Source organism: Bacillus rossius, chromosome 13 (genome assembly GCF_032445375.1).
Source record: "Bacillus rossius redtenbacheri isolate Brsri chromosome 13, Brsri_v3, whole genome shotgun sequence".
In the NCBI taxonomy this organism is placed as follows: Eukaryota; Metazoa; Arthropoda; class Insecta; order Phasmatodea; family Bacillidae; genus Bacillus; species Bacillus rossius.
In genome coordinates, this window is record NC_086340.1 from 48,760,282 (window position 1) to 48,779,747 (window position 19,466).

The following is a 19,466-nucleotide window of genomic DNA, read 5'->3' on the forward strand; positions in this document are numbered from 1 at the left end:
TTCTAACCAATATTTTTTGTCTCTAATTAACAGTTTTTTTACCTCTTTCCTAAAATGTGCAAACATTGAATAGTAATGAGGGTTCAAATTTCTTTTATATAATTTATGATAATGTTTTTTTAATTTTAATAATTTTATGAGTTGTTTAGAATACCAAAAGGGAAACCTGGATTTACAATTTGCAGAAGTCGGAATATACGTATTTATGAGTTCATGCATAATGGATGTTGAGTGATTCACCATAGTATTTACGTCATAAGTATTATTATAGGTAACAGACCAATCATGATTTTTCAATGCCGTGATTAGACCAAGATAATCACCCTTTTTATAATTTAAAAACAAAGCAGAATCACTTTGAACATTAGATACTATTTCCAATTTGAAGTTTACAGAAAGTGCTGGATGATAAACATCTTCTTTAACAAGATAATCCAGAGCGTTATTTATAGAACATAGATCTAAGTTAGTGAAACAAAGATCCAGTAGACGAGTAGGAGGTTGAGTATAGTTAAACTGATTCAAACCCAAAGTGGTTACAAAACTGATTAATGCAAATGCTTTAGATTTTGTAGAATTATGAGTAATATTTGAAGTGTGAAAGTGAGACCAATCAACTCCAGGTACATTAAAATCTCCTAAGAGTAAAATGTCCTTGGAAATTTTTAAATTTTTCCTCCAGATGTGTAAAATAAAGAGCATAAGTTTCTGGAGTAATTTGAGGTGGTAAATAAATATTACCAAGTGTTAAATATTTTTTATGATTGGTTCTAATTTTAATCCAAATGGCTTCTATTCCCAAATGGTCGTATTCATGAGTAATAAATACATTTTTGAATTTATTTTTATTTACTGCAATTAAAACACCGCCTCCTCTATTCATTAGTGTTAAAGAAGGGTCTCTATCGGTTCTAAATACGTGATACGAATCATTAAAATAGTGCAAGTTTATAGACGTTGACGTAAACCAGGTTTCGGTGAGACAAATGATATCATAGTTTGTATGTAAAATATTATTTGAAAATTCAATTGCTTTAGTCCTGAGTCCTCTCACATTTTGGTAGAAGATTACCCACTCTTTGGGAGAAACAGCCACAAATAAAGATTTATGGAGCTCCTCCGGGCTCCTGGGAAGGATTAGACGCAGATAAGTTCAACTCGGACATAAGTGTAGGCGTCGAAGCAGACGCTGACGCAGATGTAATCTCAGGATTGACGTTGGCCCGTCCAGAAGCAGACGTAGATCCATTATTAGTGATTTGTTCAGGATGCAGTTTCCCGTAAAAAGGACTGATCAGGCATTCACTGGGCCAGAAAACAATGTTATTTATTCTCACAAAGTCTTTATAGTAATTATTTATTATATATATTATTAGCAATATATTCAAGGAAATTACAAAATGCATTTGTATTTGTGCACTTGTAACAATCACATAAAAGTATTTTATTCTGAAGCAATTCAGATTCTTAAAAAAAAAAATACAAATTGTAATGAATGAATAAGTTCATATTACTTTATTATTCATTTTAGAATCTATTTATAGTTTATTATACATATCTATTATATCAAGAATGTTCACGTAAGAACCAGATAACATAGCAATAGCTCCAAAAATAATGATGATACTGTTCTTCCATATCCTGTAGTAGGCATATCCCAAGCCTTCGTCCCAGAAGGTGACAACTTCTATGACGGGTGGGACAATGATGCCCACCAGCGAGAAACAGACAGCTCCGACAAGACCCATGAATGGTCCAATGGTTGGCACAGCCACGGCTAAAACCACTGGAACACAAAAAACCTATTTAAAATTCAATTTTCACACATTTTGTTGACAGAGTAAGTGAGGTTTCCGTTACAACTAGAGTGATCAGTGTTTGTATGCATGGAATTAGGAATTGTCAGGAGGCGAACATGCTGTGACGTGGTTGAAGTTACTTTTTAACATCGCCATATTATTAGCCCAAAACATTGTGGAAATGGTGCTTGATAACGTCTGATGATGGTTATTAGTATAAATTAGAATTTTCACCATTAAAAACAGTCACATTAAAAAAAAATAACTAATTTAAAAGTGTATCCACTAACAAATATGGCGCGAAAATTAGCTGAAGATAAAAAACCATCTTCACACAGCATGTAATCATTCATATGTGGCCACCCTCTGTTTGTTGGTTTGTTTGTTTGTTTGTTTGTTTGTTTGTTCGTTTGTTTGTTTGTATATTATGTATTATGTACTCTCATTTTTAACAGTAATGAACAATAATGTGTTAATTCATGACATTTGTTTTGGAATTGTTATATGATTTATTCTCTTTGTCTTTCTAGCAGTATTACTTTTAACACATTTCTTTAGTATTTATCTTTGCATGTTTGTTATGAATTTTTTTTTTACCTATCAACATTTGTCGTATAAAATAATTTGATTCCAGTAATGCAGTTGTATAAATATGAAGTTGTTATGTAGACTAGGATTGAACGCTGTTATTTTATTAGTTTCATGCAGCTTAAAATTTATTTATTTTTTATTTAAAATATATGAAAATCATTGCCAAACTGATTAACAAACAAGAAGGTTTGAATTGGAAGCTTTTAGTTAAATCCTTAATGTTACAGGAAGCAGTCATGTATTTCTGATTTCATAAATTGGAATATAAATCAACCAGAGTCAACGTGTTTAACTAATTGACGATTCTACGAGTGATTTTACGTCTTATAAAGATTTGTAAATATTCCTACGAAACCAGAATTGTATAGATCAAAAGGATATAAATTAGAGCAATATTTGTTTGAAGTTTTAATTAACTAAAGGAGAACTAACTACGTCCTGAACTAATATTGGAAACATTATAAAAACTAATTGTATCTACTGCGACGAGCAACTACATGACGTCTTCCCGAATTTGAGTTTGAGCATTTTCTGAAGAACATTAGTAGATGTATCCAACTAAATGATGGTTGCTGTGGAAATTGAAAGAGCAACTTTTGTACACCAACATCGACAAGAAAATTTATAACATTCCAATCAAGTGGAATATAACTAATATGTAAGTGTACAACCTACCTCAAGGACTATTAAGTTAAGGTAAAAAATTGTAAAATACGACTAAGAAGACTGAGTAGTTCCAAACCATGAGATACCACAGATTTACCAGAGTCCATATTACTGACGGCGCCGGTGTGTAACAACGATGGCAGTGAAAGACATTGATCCGGTTCCAGTACGACAAGGGGTTGCTGGTATACTCGAACCTGTCCGCGGCCAATGTCATAGACTTTTTTGTTAGGTGTCTCTGGATGAAGACAGTGATCCAGCTTTCGCTTGCAACAGTTCTTAGTGTTGAGAACTGATTCAAGGTTTGTTCACCCTATAGCGATTTATTTTTTTGTCTTTCGCGTGATTAATCTAGAGTGAAATAATTATTTAAATTGAATTTTTGCATTATGGTCCTACTCCACTACTAGTTCAGATTTATTTTATGTGAATATTTTCATATCTAAATTTTTATTTTATTCTGCTTTCATTGATAATAAACCCATGTATGAAATCAGCTATTCACCGAAGTTTAATGTTAACTGATTTAAAGGTATCACAAGTTGTCTAAAGTTCGATTTTGTCCACAACTTGTAGTAAAAATTTTTATCCCAGAGGTCTTGCTACCCCTTCTGATTTAGTTAAGCTTTGCAAATTATTATCATTATTATTATATCAATTAGTTATTGAAATTTTACACCTATTTTCTTGGAATGAAGTACTCTCGTTACTACTGGAATGAAGTAATCTCGTTACTACTGTAAACATTGAGACATGTTTACATGTTTATACTCATTTATGTTTAGTTATATGTTTACTTTTGTCATTTAAATAAGAATAATCATATTTTTCTTTCATGTATTTAATTACTGAGTTGTGCATAGTGCGACGATCCAGGCTTATTACATAGCATATCAGTTACTATTCATGTTTGGGATTTTATTCTTCTTTACTGAATATTAAGTTGAGATTTATTATTTCATTTATTACTGATTTCGCTTCACTGCACTCGTTAGCTATGGTCTTCGAGTATTTACTCTCTTGCCAAGTAGGAAGCGAGGTCACATAGTCATTCTTCCTAGCCTATTTGCGGTAAATAACAAGTAAGTACTTAAGTGTTGGGTTTGGATTGAGAAGACATCCTCTTTGTGTAGGGCAGTCCTTCGGTCTAAGAGAAGGCCCAGAGAACGAGAAGATAAATGGCTACCGCTGATTTATGTAGCTTTGCAAGTGTTAAGTCGAGGAAGTCCAGGTTTTTTACCATACTGACCATTGGGTCGTGTTTCACAGTAATTTACACTACCATGTTGGGCGAAGCCATTGTGCTGCGAGACTTCCAGTCTGTTATTCAATTCCTGTCTTCATTGGTGACACACACCCATTTTAAGGGATTTTCAACCAGTCCTGTGCGGAGCCAAGCTGTCGCTGTCATCAATAGTTTTGCTGGGTCGTCGTTCTGGACTTTCTTTCACAGCGAAAGTTGGAGCACATCCTGAACAGTCTGGGGACAAGACCAGAGGTCCTAGAAGAACAGTGTTTTCCAATTACCCTCCCCTGAACTTAGTCGAGTATATTTTATCTAATTATCGTGTGTAGAATCATGAGGCTGAACCATATTCTCTAGACTGAACAACACATTATATTCAATCAGTTTCAATGGGTCGTCGTACAATTACTTGGATATTTTCAAGAGCTAGCATATATTTTGTTTTAAATGATATTGTTTCATTTAAGTACCTTAACTTTAAATATTGGTAATGTTATGAATAGGTTGGTACTACAAAGTGCGTAGGCATGCAACCAGTGTGAAGATGGCGATGTTAAGTGAAGCCAGTATGATCAGGATATCTTTATGTTAAGTTGTTAACTAGTAGCACAGTGTACATACGAATGATGTATCAGAAAAAAAATATAAACAAACAAAACATGGCGCAGTCGGCAAGGACTGAATTCGTGGCTCAAGTGAAATAACAAGTTAAGTGTGTGTGTGCGGGATCGCAACATTATAATGGCGGATGTAAACAGACCAAGCGGTTTGGAATTAACGGGCAACATAAGTGAAAATTGGAGGAAGTTCAAACAAAACTTTGAAATATACAGGGTGGCGTCAGGGAAATCTGAAAAGTCGTCCGAAATTAAAGCGGCGATTCTACTTAACCTCGTAGGTGAAGATGCTGTGGAGTTCTTCAACACGTTTAAGATATCCGAGAAAGACAGAACAAATTACGGAAAGGTGCTTGAAGCTTTTGAAGCATATTGTAAGCCAAGAAAAAATGTACCTTATGAGTGGTTTATACTGTACTCAAGAAAGCAGGAGGAGCAAGAACCATACCAGCAATTTGTAACTGATCTAAAAAAATTAGTGCACAGTTGTGAGTTTGGTGAACAGGCGGATGATATTGTGCGGGACTGCATATTTATGGGTATCAGAGACACTACCTTGCAACATAAATGCTGCGAATGAAGATTTAAGCTTGGAGAAGGCATGTGAGTTAGGCAAGGTAGCTGAAACAAGCATGCAACAGCTTCAGTGTATGCAGAGGGACTCCCAAAAGGACCAGATACCAGACTCAACTGTTCCAGTTTCAACCTCCCCAGTGTTAGTAAATACTGTGAAAACCTCAAAGAAGAACGAGTTTAGTCATAAAGTAGAACACAAACAGAATGTTGGTATAAAGTGCAAACAGTATAATTATACACAAGTAAAGAACAAATGTCCCGCATATGGCAAACGATGTCACAACTGTGGAAAAGACAATCACTTTGCAGTAATGTGTATAGGCCCTAAGAAAAATAAAAATGTTAGCATGCTAGAGAATGCGGGTCTAGATAGCTCCGATGAGGAATGCTATGTTGTGAATGGTATAACAGTGAGGCCAAATAATCTAAAACAGATTGGAAGTGTAAGAATGCAAACAACACAACAAAGTGGCATGAAACTATAGTAGTTGAAGAGAGGAAGGTAAACTTCAAACTGGACACTGGATCAGAAGTAAACATTATACCGAACATGGTGTTTAAGAAAATTATTAAACAACTGAAAGTAAGAGAAACACATGAGGTGCTACAATGTTATGGAGGATTTAAGGTTAGGCCATTGGGAATTGTTAATTTGCGATGTGAAGTAAACAACATAGTAAAATACATGGAGTTTAGGATTGCAGACACTGACAGCACTCCAATTCTGGGCCTGCAAGCATGTGTGGATTTGAAGTTGGTTAAAAGAGTCAATCTGATAGGTGCTGATGACCCCACTCTGAAAATTCTGAGTCATGAACCTGATCAGGTATACCTACACAATAGCAAGTTTGTTGAGGACAACAATGATGTATTCACAGGATTAGGAAAGTTTCCTGGCAAATGTAAAATTAGTTTGAAGGATAATGTTCAACCACAAGCCCAGCCTCCGAGGAGACAGCCTCAAACAGTTGCAAAGAAATTGAAAGACACTCTTCAATCCCTGGTTAAAAGAGAAATCATACAAAAAGTAGAAGTGCCAAGCTCATGGGTCCACAACTTGGTGGTTGGGTAAATATTTACTTGGGCGGTATTTCCGAAAAAAAATGTTAAAAATCCGAAAATACCTTTATTTTATGCGCTTCAACTTCCTCTTTTCATTAAAAGCGGCGGAGATTAGAAATTCCAAATACTTTAGGAGATATCGAATTTTTAAATTTCAGCACAAAACCAGCGCATTCCTGTGGCGTGCGTGCACCATTGTTTCTTGTTTACGTACGAGTATCTATTTTTTTTTATTGGATAATGATGTCACGTGATTGTTCGTGATAGGCCAGAATTCAAATGAACTAATACGTGATTATTTAGTTCAATTATTGTTTAAAACGGTGTTTAATTACCGCCTCCAACTTAGGTGAGTTTTTAACGTTTCTAATTTTAAAGTCTTATTTGTTATTTTGATATTGTTGCGCAAGTAATAAGTAACAAAAAAATTTACGTGAGTTGTTACTGTACATCCTTTGTTACGGGTTTGTTAGGTAAGGTCAGTTACATTATAAATAATTTAAAACTAAAGAATAATTAAAATTAATTCACATTATTTTTAATATCACCTTAGTTTGAAAGTATTTATAATGTAACTGACCTGACCTAATCGACCATTTTAGTTTACTGTTCACCGTCTGTCCGGGTTTGTTTGGTCAGGTCAGTTACATTATAAATATTTTAAAACTAAACAGCCATTAAAATTAATTCACAAAATAATTTAATGTCGGCTTAGTTTGAAAGTATTAATAATGTAACTGACCTGACCTAATCAACCATTTTATTAATTACGCATTCACGATTCACGTATTCACGAACACACGGCAAAATAACAAAAATGGCGCCGCTCGAATGGTTCCACAGGTCTTGTATTGCAAAATTAAAAAATTCGATATCTCCTAAAGTATTTGGAATTTCTTATCTCCGCCGCTTTTAATGAAAAGAGGAAGTTAAAGAGCATATTATAAAGGTATTTTCGGATTTTTTAACATTTATTTTCGCAAATACCGCTCAACTACATATGATGAAATTTAAAAATTCGATATCTCCTAAAGTATTTGGAATTTCTTACCTCCGCCACTTTTAATGAAAAGAGGAAGTTGAAGAGCATAAAATAAAGGTATTTTCGGATTTTTAACATTTTTTTTCGGAAATACCGCCCAAGTAAATATTTACTGAGAGTTATATCAAATACCCACAATTGAGCAGTTGACAGGAAAAACATGTTTTTCAGTGTTTGACCTCAAAGATGGGTTTTGACAAATTGAACTAGATGAGGAATCGAGTGATTTATGTACATTCTCTACACCATGGGGCTGCTACAAGTTCTTGAAACTACCGTTCGGTATGTCCTGTGCACCAAAAAAAATTTCAAGAGCTAAATGAACGGGCATTTGGAGACATTACTGGTGTTGTGGTATACTTTGACGATATTCTTGTGGCAGCAGAGTCTCCTGATGAGCATTGTGGGTGTAAAAAATTACCCCGTGCGGGGGCAAACAGCCCACGTCCATCTCTACCTGCACCGTCAGTTACAAGCATTGTTTTTCAACCCCACTAACCTTGACTTCGCCAAGGCTAGTTGCGAAAACGCGGTAGAGACGCAAAACTAAATTACAAGTTTGATTGTGTATGCAGTAGGTTATTGCAGCGTTCAAACCAATTACTTTATATGCAAACATCTAAATTTATTCGGGATAAATTATAATACATGAACTACAGACAAGTGGAATAAAATACATAAAAAACAACATAAAATTTACAAATCCTATACGTGACGCCCGGCCGTAGCGATCACGTTACCTGCGGCACAAAAACCTTGCCATCGCATAAGTCTAAGTCTGTCCTTCAACGCCGCGCGAGGAGGGGGGGGGGGGGGGAGTCCACACGAAATATTGGCTACCGTCCCAAAACAACTTCTTCTTCCACCATTAATAAAATAAAGTTTTACTTACATTAGTACTCGCCGTGCAGTAGAAATTTACCAAACTGTAGCGCCTCGGGTACCCGGGCTGTAGACTGGGCGTAGATGACACTTGTTGCACAGTCAAATGGCCCCGGTCGACGCACTTCGGGACGTGGTGGATTAACACTCGCGACTTGCGAAAAAGTTTAAAATCGTTGATGGGAAATACGTTGTCGTACATTCCAAATTATAAAAAATATAATGCAGCTGATGCGGGCTGCGGCAACGATAACTCCGCGTAGCAGTGTCCATGGTTAACCGTTCATACCGAAGTGTGGGTCGTGTCCCAACTCCCTTGCACGGAGTTACCCTGGGAACCCATATTCACAACTGACCCGCCATCGGTCAACGCCCGCAAGCTTCTCTCGACTAGAGTCCAAACAGTCCGCTCGCCGCATACGTCACTCTCCCGTGACGTCATCCACCTCCCTCTGCTAATTTCCCCCTCTTTCATGCGTGGACAAGTCCATTCAGCAGGGGTCAATGGCCGCACGGTAAACCACAGTACTTGATTAAATATTAACTAAAACTAGTAAAGATGTATATAAAAATAAATATGAAAACATTGCTTAAAAACATTATGTTAAAATTATAATTAAACATAATAACACTAAACATAATCACATGAGACACCCGAAGTGTCTCAACCTCCCCGACAAAAAAAAAATATATATTACCCCTTTGAGTTATCTAACTATTAGGTCCGCGTAAAGTAAGTAACACTAAAAGCAACATGTAGAAGACGAAGTAAGAAAGACTCAAAAGAGCCGCGAAAGAGAAAAACACAAAACTAAGACACAGATAGCAAACTCGAAATAGCACCAAACATTAACTGTAAAGCGCGACCCATAGCTAAACTCTCCAAAGGTTTTACAAAAAAAAATTAAATAAACTAAAATAATTTAATCCTGGATGTAAATTTACCCATTTAAAAAAAAATACAGCGACCATGTAACTTTTTTTTTCCAAAACATATTTTCCACAAATGGCTATAGGTAACTTAGAAACACGTCTAATACATACTAAATTTATTAGAGTCCAAAAATCCAGCTACCTGCCAAAATTACGGCAAACATCACAATATGTAAATATAAAAGACTCGCTAAAACACTTTCAAAAATTATGATATATTTATTCTTACAATCATAATTTAAATATAAATATAGATATACAAGTATATAAATTTTCTCACTTATTTACATCACAACTCTTTTATATCAATTAGTAACCAATTCCGGGTAAAAAAGGCTCATATTTTCCTCCGCCAACAACTTCTTTGCAACACTGTCCTCAAGTTTTTTAATTATAACAACGTAAAACCTAAACTATAAGCATAGAACATTATACCTCCACCGATCCTCCTCTATCCTGATTGGCTTTGGCCTTAAAACAAAACTTTTTCAGGTGCCCATATTTTCCACAAAACTCACACTTGTATGTATTTTTATTCGATTTGGTACAATTGACTTTGTAATGGCCCTCCTGCCCACATTTAAAACAAACGACCTTGTTTTCCACCTGACTTTTCTTCCTACCCACTACGGCTTCTTTGCTACCCGGATCTGACATTAGAACATCACGCCTGGCTTGCCACACATTTTCCACTTCCATTGCCCAAACAAACAACTCTGACAACCTAGCCGGCCTCTGAACAAAAGAGCACTCCCTTCTTTTAGCCGCCCACATTTTTTCCAAAATTACATCAATTAATGCTCATTCAGACGGGCCCCAAACACCTTATTCATAGACAAAATGCTTTCTACAAAACTCCCTGTATTTTCAAACTCATCTTGAAAACGATAGACCCTTTCTTTCATCACCCTTTCCTTCAACCGTCGCGGAATCAAATTTTCCCATAGACGCGTTTTGGTGGCTTCCCAATCTAAACCATTTTCCTGACATCTAACCATTACTTGTCGGGCAATACCACTACCTTTACCTATCAAACACCTCAACAAATCCTTGTCTTGTTCAAAAATCCCCAATTCTTTTACCTTTTCTACTTCAACACAAAAATGTATCAGCTCTTCAACATCCCCCTTCAAGATTTTCGGAATGTTTTGAACATACTCAACTAACTGATTTTTCTCGATTTTATCCATCCAACCAACACCACAATTCCTCATACTCGTGTTACTAACACCCGCTGACTCCCGGCACTCATTCAATTCTAAGCCCAACTTATTTTTCAAATGAGTGGAAAATATTTTTCGCAACTCGTCTATGTCTTGTTCCTCTGTACAGCTCAAATCCGCCGCATGAATATTAGACATTAAATCTTTCTTATTCAACTTATACAACCAACTAACCGCCATGTCTGAGGTGGAGCGAATCAATGACAAATGTAAAACTACTGCAACTGCAATAACCAATGCAACTCTAAAAGCAGAGTGGCGCACTTGTGGGTGTAAAAAATTACCCCGTGCGGGGGCAAACAGCCCACGTCCATCTCTACCTGCACCGCCAGTTACAAGCATTGTTTTTCAACCCCACTAACCTTGACTTCGCCAAGGCTAGTTGCGAAAACGCGGTAGAGACGCAAAACTAAATTACAAGTTTGATTGTGTATGCAGTAGGTTATTGCAGCGTTCAAACCAATTACTTTATATGCAAACATCTAAATTTATTCGGGATAAATTATAATACATGAACTACAGACAAGTGGAATAAAATACATAAAAAACGACATAAAATTTACAAATCCTATACATGACGCCCGGCCGTAGCGATCACGTTACCTGCGGCACAAAAACCTTGCCATCGCATAAGTCTAAGTCTGTCCTTCAACGCCGCGCGAGGAGGGGGGGGGGGGGAGGGGAGTCCACACGAAATCTTGGCTACCGTCCCAAAACAACTTCTTCTTCCACCATTAATAAAATAAAGTTTTACTTACATTAGTACTCACCGTGCAGTAGAAATTTACCAAACTGTAGCGCCTTGGGTACCCGGGCTGTAGACTGGGCGTAGATGACACTTGTTGCACAGTCAAATGGCCCCGGTCGACGCACTTCGGGACGTGGTGGATTAACACTCGTGACTTGCGAAAAAGTTTAAAATCGTTGATGGGAAATACGTTGTCGTACATTCCAAATTATAAAAAAATATAATGCAGCTGATGCGGGCCGCGGCAACGATAACTCTGCGTAGCAGTGTCCATGGTTAACCGTTCATACCGAAGTGTGGGTCGTGTCCCAACTCCCTTGCACGGAGTTACCCTGGGAACCCATATTCACAACTGACCCGCTGTCGGTCAACGCTCGCAAGCTTCTCTCGACTAGAGTCCAAACAGTCCGCTCGCCGCATACGTCACACTCCCGTGACGTCATCCACCTCCCTCCGCTAATTTCCCCCTCTTTCATGCGTGGACAAGTCCATTCAGCAGGGGTCAATGGCCGCATGGTAAACCACAGTACTTGATTAAATATTAACTAAAACTAGTAAAGACGTATATAAAAATAAATATAAAAACATTACTTAAAAAAATTACGTTAAAATTATAATTAAACATAATAAACACTAAACATAATCACATGAGACACCCAAAGTGTCTCAGCATGACAGAATTATTGACAAGATTCTACAAAGGGCAAGAGATAATAATATAAAATTTAATCCAGCCAATTTCCAGTATAGAGTATCAAAGGTCGCGCACCGAGCCCTCTTGGGTGAGAGCCAGGTATCCTGTTTCCAGGGGTAGAGAAGGTCGAGCTGGTCTTGCGGCAGGATTCACACTTGGCTGGTATGCAGGTTGGGCGTTGGTTCAGGCAGGGGGGGACGAGGGGTCTCACCTTGGTGTGGCTGTCGGTCTGAGGTTCCCCTCTCCTTGTAGCTGGACAGTCTTCTTGGAGGGGCGGCGCAGGAGTTGCGGGTGCGTCCGTCTCCGGGCTGGTACTGTATCGGTAAGATCTGCTTGTAGATCCTTGGATGAGGTGGTTTGATTCACACCGGGATTTCCTGGAGAGCTGGCGATGGGTGACAGAGGAGCCGGGAAGTGCTGATAGAGACGTAGTATGCTTCGTATACGTTTCTCGCTGGGTTCCTGGTCTCTCGATACAGGGCCGAGGGGGCTGGTCTTTTTTCCGGAAATGATGGACTGCTCTGGAGCAGTGTTTTCTTGAAGGTCTGGTTATGGCTGAGAGTGGAGGTGGTATGAGGTGATAGGGGCGTAGGAGGTGGAGTAGTTGGTGCTGGTTGAGCTCCTCCACTTTCTTCCTCTTGATGGTGCGTGCACTGATGCTCGGAAAGGCTGTCTACAAGAGCTCGCAGAGTCCCCTCGGCAGAGGGAAGCCGAAGCGTAGATCGGGACGGCTCTCTTGAGGTTGGACGAGCTCCTCCAGGGTTGGTGGTGTTCCGGGTATCCGTACCAAGGCTGGGAATAACTCCGGCGGATGCTTGACGGAGGTGACCTTCAGTTTCCTCTGCTGTGCGGCCTGCTGGCGTAGGTGAATAGCTAGTGGGGTGAGGGATGGGGCTAAACTATTCATTGAGAATGATGTTATGTTCACAAGAGTACTTTAATTGTCCTGGATAATGACACAGTTCAGTTGGTCGTCTGCGATGACTTTCACACGCACAAAAATTACACTATTCACCCTAGCATCAAGTAAGGGGGGGGGGGGGGACAAATTCCCTATGCCGAGATAGGTCCTCGGATGCCCTGACTCGCGAAGGAGGGGTGCGAGCTGCAGAAAATGGATAGCCAGTTCTGCTGCTCCCCCTAGGATCGTCCTGTGGTCAGTGGGCAGATTCCAGCCTCACTGGCGGTCGGGCCGATCAACTGACTGCGGGTGGATAACCTTCCCTTTATATAGGGAGAAAAGCTTGGGAACGAAGAAAGGGAGGGAGGGTCGAATTAACTCCCCTCTGAAGGGATGAGATGCACGCGCATAAATCTCGCTGAAATTTCCCTTCCCTGGTGGTGGAAGCATAAACTAGATATTAATAAAAAAAGAAAAGATAAACATGGCATAAATAATTATATGTTTATATATATGTGTGTGTGTGTGTGTATATATGTGTGTATATATATACACATATATATACATATATATATATATATATTGACGCCGACCGCCAATGCTCCTCTGTCGCATAGACCGCTATGCCTCATCAACGTCTCGCAAAAGCGTGTGCACCGAACGCGCCCGTGCGCGCAGCAAAGTGCAGTTCGTGCGACGAGGCGAACGCCATACAACGAGTGCTACACCGGCGCAAGGATCCGGCCGGGTGTGGCATATCCTTCCGCCGCACTACAACAAATTGTTATAATTATGTTTTTCCACAGGATTTTATTAAACATTATTTTTTATTAATTAATAATTAAGTCTTTGCAAAATCATGTTTCAATGTGCGATTTGTCCCGAACCTGGCCGGTTCAGTTTCCCGCGAAATTCACACGTTTCCGCGGGAGGGCTGGCGGGGGAGGGGGGTCGTGCGCGGCGACACCTGCAGTGTCCTTCGAGAGCTCAACCAGGCCGGCAGCCTGCGCGCAACGCGGAACCTTCAAACTTTGCATTCACCGACATGTAGTTTTCCATAGTGTAATTTCTTTTCAACCTTTTGTACAGTTCCGCGGTCGGCCTAAATTTACCATGAGGTACTTAACTTAATTCAATCAGTGCTCAAGATGAGTGTTCCACGTCATACGTAAGTACTGTGGGGAGATTATGTGGTTTCACGTCGGCGCTTCACGCCCAACCTAGCCTACCGGCTATTTAGTTTTGGCCCGCACGGGGCAGCCAGCAGGCGACACGTGCTATCAGACTTAATAACGATTCAGTCCCTGGGACACACCTAGACACCACGTAGAGTCGCCGGAGACACGGGCCTACGTGCTGCTAGCCCAGTTTATCAAGTGTAATGTATTAGTGGAATAGTTGTTCGCCTAAGTGTAATTCGTCATGTCAGGGCTTATGTATCACCGTCGTACGGCAGTGCGCCACCAAACTTAATCCAGAGCTAGGTATTAGTGTAGTGTATTGTGCTTCAAAATATCGTGTGCCATGTCAGAGTGTCTTTTGTAACTTTCGCATCACGTAAACGAGTCTGCCCCTCACGCGCATAAGAATCGTGAGCCGCCACTGAGGAAGTGAGCTGCGCGTGTGACTAGTCGCGTCGGGCAAACCGTTACGGCCAGAACGGGCAGCACCATGTATTGGGCTGTGCTGTATTAAATTCACGAACTATCTGAAGAAGTTTTGTGTTATTATTCAGGCGTCCCGAGTGGCCTCAACAGCTCGGGGGGCCCTACTGCGTTGACTCCTACCTCTAGCCACAAGGCCGAACCTTCCCTGAGATTACGAACTGAACAAAATCACGTCTAAATACTCAGAGGTAGCGGGGACGGCGTCAATATATATATTCAATCCTATGGTATTAGAAAGTATTTAAACTTGCTTTCACAACTTAATTTATACTCTTATAAAATATAAATATAGTTGGTAGATCGCCGGTCAATAGATGGCATCCCAATGTACATGTTCAGCTGTGGCAAGAGAAAAAATCAATTTGTGTACATAACTCTTCCATATTTAATATTATATCCCGAAGTAAGTAAATATGTGTGGTTATAGCAATGTAAAAAAAAAGAACAAAGATGGTGTGTTATATGTATAGTATTAAGGTTGGACAGAGAGTGAGGAAACAGTGTGTGTCGAAGTTGGTAAGACACGGGATACGTGGCGATGTGTGGAACAGATGTAACGGGAATGAATGTAACGCAATTAGCAGTAATAAAGATTGAATGAAGCAGCAAAATATTAATGTGTTAAACATTACAATGTGGCGACGAGTAGTGATTGAATCCAGTGTGTATCCGATGGGTCCTTAGTGCCAAATCCTGACTCTTAAGAAAGAAAACTACAGAGGCCAAAATGGCTGAAGCAACGAGGTATCTCTCGAGCGGAAACTTTACGCAATTTAAGCTGGGAGAAGATGACTGGGAAATATGGTGTGAGAGACTTGAACAGTATTTTATAGCAAATGAAGTTGTTGAGGAAAAACGTGTGCCAATATTATTGACATTGTTGGATAATGAAGCATATGCCTTGCTAAGGGATTTGTGTACACCCAAGAGGCCGCCAGAATAAAAATTACCAGAAATTATGACGTTCTTGACGAACCACCTGAAGCCAAAGACATCTGAAGTAACAGAGCGATACAAATTTAAGGAGAGAAAACAACTACCAGATGAATCAGTTGCAGAATATGTGGCTAGTCTAAAGCGATTATCGCTTAACTGCAAATTCTCAAACCTAGAAGAGAATATTCGAGACCAATTAGTATGTGTATTGCGTGAGTCTGGACTTCAAAAACGATTACTTAGTGAACCAAAATTGACTTATGAAAAAGCTATTGAACTGGCTATAGCATTTGAAACATCAGTGCGTGAAGTAGAGGAAATGAAGAATGAAAGAGATTCCACAGAAGGAATAAACATTCATTATACACGCGTTCAAAGGAATTCCAGAAATATGGCACCTAAACAGCAAGTGATAACAGAAAAAGCGCCAGTATCGTGTTTTGTGTGTGGTAGATCAAATCATAAGGCGTATCAGTGTAAGTACAAAAGATATAACTGTAGGGCGTGTGGCAAACAGGGTCATTTGCAAGCAGTGTGTAGGAATCAGCAAGAAGTGATATCTCGTGAAGGGGAGATACACAAGATAGAAGCTGCACAAAATGATAAAAACTGCAAATGTGCTGCTAGTGAAGACAGAAATGTGGAATACAGAAGACTGAGTGATAAGGTAACACCCCAACAAACTGTAAAGGTCAGTATTACTACAAGTAGGAAGGACAACTTTGACTACTTACTAAATATGCAGAATGGTCATGTTGAAACTGACATTAATTATGTTAGTGCAGATTAATTTGAAATAGAAGTACTAGTTGAGGGTAAACTAATTAAGTTTGAATTAGACAGTGGCTCAAATGTTTCAGCAATAAGCGAGGACATGTATTTTAATAAATTTGAGGGTGTAGAAATGCAAAAAGCTGAAAGGAACTTTAGAAGCTTTTTAGGGGATGTAATTGAATGTGTTGGGATAATTGAGGTTAATGTTAAATTGAATGGTAAAACAAGAAAAATGTTATTGCATGTAATAAAAAATGGGGGGCAAAAACCCCTGTTTGGTAGAATGTGGATGAAAGAATTTGGTTTGACAATACATAACATACAAGCTGACAACTTGGTTATGAACCTGACAGCAAAACATCCAGAAGTGTTTACAGATAAGTTAGGCTTGTATAACAGAAGTGAGCTAAACTTAGAATTAAAAGAAGATGCCAAGCCAATATACTATCAGCCATATTCAATACCCTATGCTTTGAAAGACAAGGTTGAAAACGAAATTGAACGTTTGGTAGAAATGGGGGTACTAAAACAAGTAGATCACTCAGATTGGGGTACGCCTATTATTACAATTGTGAAAGATGATGAAACTGTAAGAATAGCAGGGAACTTTCTAAGATCACAGTTAACCAGTATTTGGAAGTAGACAGGTATCCAGTTCCTAAAGTAGATGATCTATTGAGCACTTTAAATGGAGCCAAAAAATTTCTAAAGCTGGACTTGTCAAGAGCTTATAATCAGATTAAATTGAGTCAGCAGAGTAAACCGTTACTAAATATTGCAAACACAAGGGTATTTTTGAATATCAACGATTGGTATATGGTGTGGCATCTGTACCTAATTGGTTTCAAAGGGAAATGGAGAAATTGTTGCAAGATATACAAGGTACTGTTGTTTTCATAGATGATATATTAATCAGTGGCGAAACAACTGAGATAGTAATAAAACGAACTGAAAGGGTGTTGGAACGACTGAGAGATTGTGGTTTAACCTTACAGTTAAACAAATGTGAATTCCTAAAAAAATGACGTGAAATTCCTTGGTTATGTTGTGGATGAAAATGGTTTTCACATGGATCAGGATAAAGTGGAGACCATTGTAAATGCACCAATCCCTAAGAATTTAGATCAGTTACAAGTCTTTCTGGGTTCAGTAAATTATTACTCTAAATTTGTACCAAATATGTCTAAAAAACTGAGGCCCTTGTATGACCTTTTAAAAAAGGATGCCAAGTGGGTGTGGTCGGAGGCATGCGAATGTTCATTTCAGGAAATTAAGGAGATTTTATCATCTAACGCAGTGTTGGCACAGTATGATCCAGAGCGAAGAATTATTTTAACTTGTGATGCAAGCAGTTATGGTTTAGGTGCTGAAATTAGCCAGGTGGGTAAAGATGGAAATGAAAGACCCATAGCTTATGCTTCGAGATCATTATCGAAGGCAGAATTAAATTATTCCCAAGTGGAAAAGGAGGCTCAATTATTTTTGGAGTAAAAAAATGTTATCAGTACTTATATGGAAGAGAGTTTGGGTTGGTAACTGACAGCAAACCACTAGTATCGATATTTGGTCCTAAAAAAGGAATTCCATCCATGGCAGCTAGTAGACTGCAAAGATGGACAGTATTTTTCTCGGGATTTGCATATGCAATAAAACTGGTGACTTCTAAAGAGAATCAGGCTGATGGGTTATCTAGATTACCACTTAGTAATGTGTATCAAACTCAAATTGAAGCAGACGGGTCTTCCTATATCAATTTTGTTGCAAATGAGGTACCGGCGGTAACTATTCAGGAGGTTGCGAATGAACCCAAGAAGGATATCATTGTCAATAGAGTAATGCAATTTGTTCTAAAAGGTTGGCCGGAAACCAAACTGCCAGAAGTTTTTAAACCATTTCAGAATAAGCGACATGAATTGAGTGTAGACAGAAGTTGTTTAATGTGGGGCCATAAGTTGGTGATTCCGAGGAAACTTTTCGGGGTATTATTAACAGACTTGCATACTGGCCATATGGGCATAGTAAAAATGAAAAGCTTGGCAAGGTCATATTTTTGGTGGCCATCCTTAGACCAAGACATTGAAAAACAAGTGAAGGCCTGTGATGCTTGTATACATTTCCAGACAAACCCTCCAAAGGCAGAATTGAGTAAATGGCCTTGGCCATCTGGACCAAATAGAAGATTAAATGCTGATTTTTGTGGCCCCATTAACGGTAAAATGTTTCTGGTGATAATGGATGCTTATTCAAAGTGGGTGGATGTATTTGAGATGAGTAAAATTACATCAACCAAGACAATTATCGCATTCCGGCAATATTTTTGTACATGGGGTTTACCAGGGTTGATTGTGACAGATAATGGACCTAGTTTTATGTCAGGCGAATTTGCAACATTTCTTCAGAATAATGGCGTAAGGCATATAACTACAGCTGTATATATGCCTCAATCTAATGGGGCTGCAGAAAATTGTGTGAAGACATTTAAGGCTAGTTTTAAAAAACAAATACTACAAGGTGCATACACAGTGAGAGCAGTTCAGTCGTTCTTTATGTATCGAATCACTCCCCATATAACGACTGCATGCTCTCCAGCGGAACTTCAGTTAGGCCGTAAGCTACGCACAAGATTGGACTTGCTAACTCCTGACAATAATAACATCTTTGAGAAGCAACAGCAGGAGCAGGCCAAAGATAGTTTGAGAAATAGGAGATGTAACTTTACTGTGGGTAGTCCAGTGTACATCAAAGTACTATACCAGCAGAGCGGTAACTTGGCTTTCCACAAAAGTTGTTAGAAAGTTAGGTAATGTGATGTTCGAGGTACAAACTAGTGATAACAGGGTGTTCAAACGGCATGTTAATCAAATGGTAAAACGTCTGAACAATCCTTCTGTAAAAAAAAAAAAATCTATAATTGACATTCCTATTGACAGCAATGTACATAGCAGTGAGGGGGTAGGTGATTGTTATGGGAATGAATGTGTTCATTCACCGTTGGGTAGTCAGGAGGAGGCAGAAGTCAGTGGGAATGAGAGCGATGATTTTAAAGGTTTTGTAGTAATGAGAAATGAAGCAGTGGATAATGCCAATATGGATAAAACAGTAAGAAGGT

The 19,466-nt window shown here is 38.8% G+C and overlaps 1 protein-coding gene across 4 annotated transcripts in view; it reads right to left on the reverse strand.

Annotated features, from left to right (window-relative positions):
• Positions 1–1,500: 1,500 nt before the first annotated feature.
• LOC134538555 (proton-coupled amino acid transporter-like protein pathetic) overlaps positions 1,501–19,466 on the reverse strand; it is a 163,846-nt gene continuing 145,880 nt past the window's right edge. Inside the window, exons 1-2 of one of the 4 annotated variants that reach the window (XR_010076174.1) lie at positions 9,180–9,415; positions 1,699–1,786 (exon numbers count right to left, since the gene is read on the reverse strand). Coding sequence is in view for 1 of the 4 variants with exons in the window: in XM_063379977.1 (XP_063236047.1) it covers positions 1,539–1,786 (248 nt within the window). In the remaining 3 variants the exon portion in view is untranslated. The other 3 variants (XR_010076175.1, XR_010076173.1, XM_063379977.1) reach the window with 3 other exon arrangements.